The sequence below is a fragment of the Adiantum capillus-veneris genome, chromosome 12 (genome assembly GCF_014529385.1).
Source record: "Adiantum capillus-veneris isolate H3 chromosome 12, ASM1452938v2, whole genome shotgun sequence".
NCBI classification, from domain to species: Eukaryota; Viridiplantae; Streptophyta; class Polypodiopsida; order Polypodiales; family Pteridaceae; genus Adiantum; species Adiantum capillus-veneris.
Genome location: NC_140942.1, coordinates 111,760,230 through 111,762,543, shown reverse-complemented (window position 1 = coordinate 111,762,543; position 2,314 = coordinate 111,760,230). Strand labels below are relative to the sequence as shown.

General features: G+C 39.3%; 1 protein-coding gene across 1 annotated transcript; it reads right to left on the bottom strand.

Moving 5' to 3' along the window:
• Nucleotides 1-202: 202 nt before the first annotated feature.
• On the bottom strand, nucleotides 203-2,056 carry LOC147446322 (uncharacterized). Its single transcript, XM_086524690.1, has 7 exons — nucleotides 2,038-2,056; nucleotides 1,664-1,927; nucleotides 940-1,574; nucleotides 823-864; nucleotides 637-702; nucleotides 490-567; nucleotides 203-442 (listed from the first exon to the last, which is right to left on the bottom strand). The coding sequence occupies exons 1-7, from the start codon at nucleotides 2,054-2,056 to the stop codon at nucleotides 203-205; spliced, it is 1,344 nt and encodes a 447-aa protein (XP_086380816.1).
• Nucleotides 2,057-2,314: the final 258 nt, after the last annotated feature.

Genomic DNA, 2,314 nt, shown 5'->3' with positions numbered 1-2,314 from the left:
AGCACTTTTTCCAACTCCAAAAGAGACAAAGGACAAGTGAAGAGATAAATTAAAGCTTGCAAAACATCATGATTACTAGGAAAGGTGTACAAAAAGTTAGGCTCAACATTCACCCTTTTACTGTTCACTACAAACGATAGAGGCGAGCTAGCCATAACGCCTAGAAGTGCATTACAAGAACCAAAATATAAAAGAGGAGAGCTTAAGCCTCTTTGTATTCTGTTACATAGCCATTCTTGTCAACTGAAAATGTCCCATTTATTGTGAGAGCAATGAGAGACGACTTCAACTCCACCAAATTCTCATCGAAAAGAGTAAGAAAGGGTCGCGGAAGATTTAAAACAGTGTCGACCACATTCCCTTGCAATATAACCATAACAGCTTCACCATTCTGCAGGTTGATTTTAGCTTGCAAAGAAGGCACCTTCAAAATCTGCACAGGCTGTCCACAGGAGTAGCAAAACGGATTGCATATTTGATAGGGCTGACATTTCGGCCTTTACATGTACCACACACATACTCCACTTCCAAACTGTTGATATTTATAATCTCCAAACTTCCAAAAACCTGCACATAACAAAAAAAAATGTTTGGAAAGTGTCACACTCAAGGTTTGTTATCACAAGAATCTTTTACCTTCTTTCCAAAACCCATGCTTGAAACTTGCTTGGAAAGATGTTGCGAAAAAGCAGCCTTCAAGTTCTCAGGTAAAGGACAAATCAAAGTTGCATCAACAACAGATAAGGTAGTGGATGCTGATTTAAAAACATTGATGTTGTGTGCGACACAGGAATATGATCCTTTTGTCTTTAAAGTGTCAACCATGCGATGGTAATACACACGCCTAGAAGGAACAAATAGCAACTAGAGAAAGAAGAGAAGGGTATATCAAAACTCTACACTTTGGTCAAACTTGAACACTTAAAAACAAGTACTTACACTTGCTCTTTCACTTGAAGTAGGCCCATCTACAATGGTCAATCTGTAACTATCTCCACCATCAGCCCTAGTAGAAGTCTCAATATTCACAATAACAAAGGCAATAGTAGGTGCAAACTCAATAGCACCTTTAGCGGCAAGCAAGTCTCTGATTTTGTGCTCAGGATATAGCTGCAAAGCGCAATCGAAACTTTCAGCCTTTACAACAAGAGTTGAGGCATTTGCATATAGTGTCCACATGCTAGTTCCACCATCTTTCCAAACCTTTCTCTTTACGTATGAACCCTCTATGCGCACAAAATCCCCACAATCAAAGGACTCAACAAATTCGTTGATGAATACTTCGGTAATGACAAAAGTAATGGTGTTTTTTGATTCCCTATCTATCAAATCGTCTTTGAGATGACGAGCATAGTTGGCTTTGGCAATCTTATAGGTGCCGTACTTACACAGTACCTTGCCCTCGAAAGCAAACCGAAAGGTTATAGCATCAGAGAGTTCAGAGATACACAAAACTCTAAGGGCAGGCACAAGCCCTAATTGAGAAGTGAAATTATCACTTATAGGTTCCTCACTCTGCTTTGCAAAATTGATAGATGCAGTAGGCAGGTCTTGATTTGGCTTCGAAGCAAGACCTAGTTAATAAATACCAAAACTTCAATCTCCAAAAAGCAATGGTTCATTTTACAAACTAAAGACAGCAATAATCACAAATCAACATTACCACGAGAAAAAGTAAGGGCCTTTTTGAGAGCTTTCGATGAAGGAGATTTTAGGAGCTTTTGTTTAGGACTAAGCTTTTCAAATATCTTCGAAGATACCAAACCCTTTTGAGGAGAATACAAGGCAGACGTTGAAGTCGGCTTGTCAACAAAAGGTGACTTAGAAGTGCTACGAGCTATTGAGATGCTTTTTTTCTCAATACTAGAGCTTTCCGATTCCAACTGTGCATCATGAAGCTGAACATCATCATTGTCCGTGTTTGGGTCTACAAAGAGGTATTTCAAATCAGTACAAGCTTTTCGCAAAACGTTAAGTCAAGAATATTCGTTAGCTCAGTAGCTCTAACTATGAAGATTCCAGCTCAAAAACACTTACCAGCCATATCTTGATCCATAGCTGGTCGGATTAAGAAAAAGGTAGAAGATACACAGAGCACAGAGAATCAAGGTAGAGCGCAGAGTACCAAGGTGAAGCAAGAGAGAAGAACCAGCACGCAGAGATGTCAATAGAGCGCAGCCAGCAGAGAGATGTCAATATATGTTTTCAATTTCAGCACATAATCTACTTTGGAAAGAATGTAGTGTTCAGAAACACTTTTATAGAAGGAGCTAAAAGGGACCCTTTCATAAGGATGAGTCGAAAGATCTTAGTG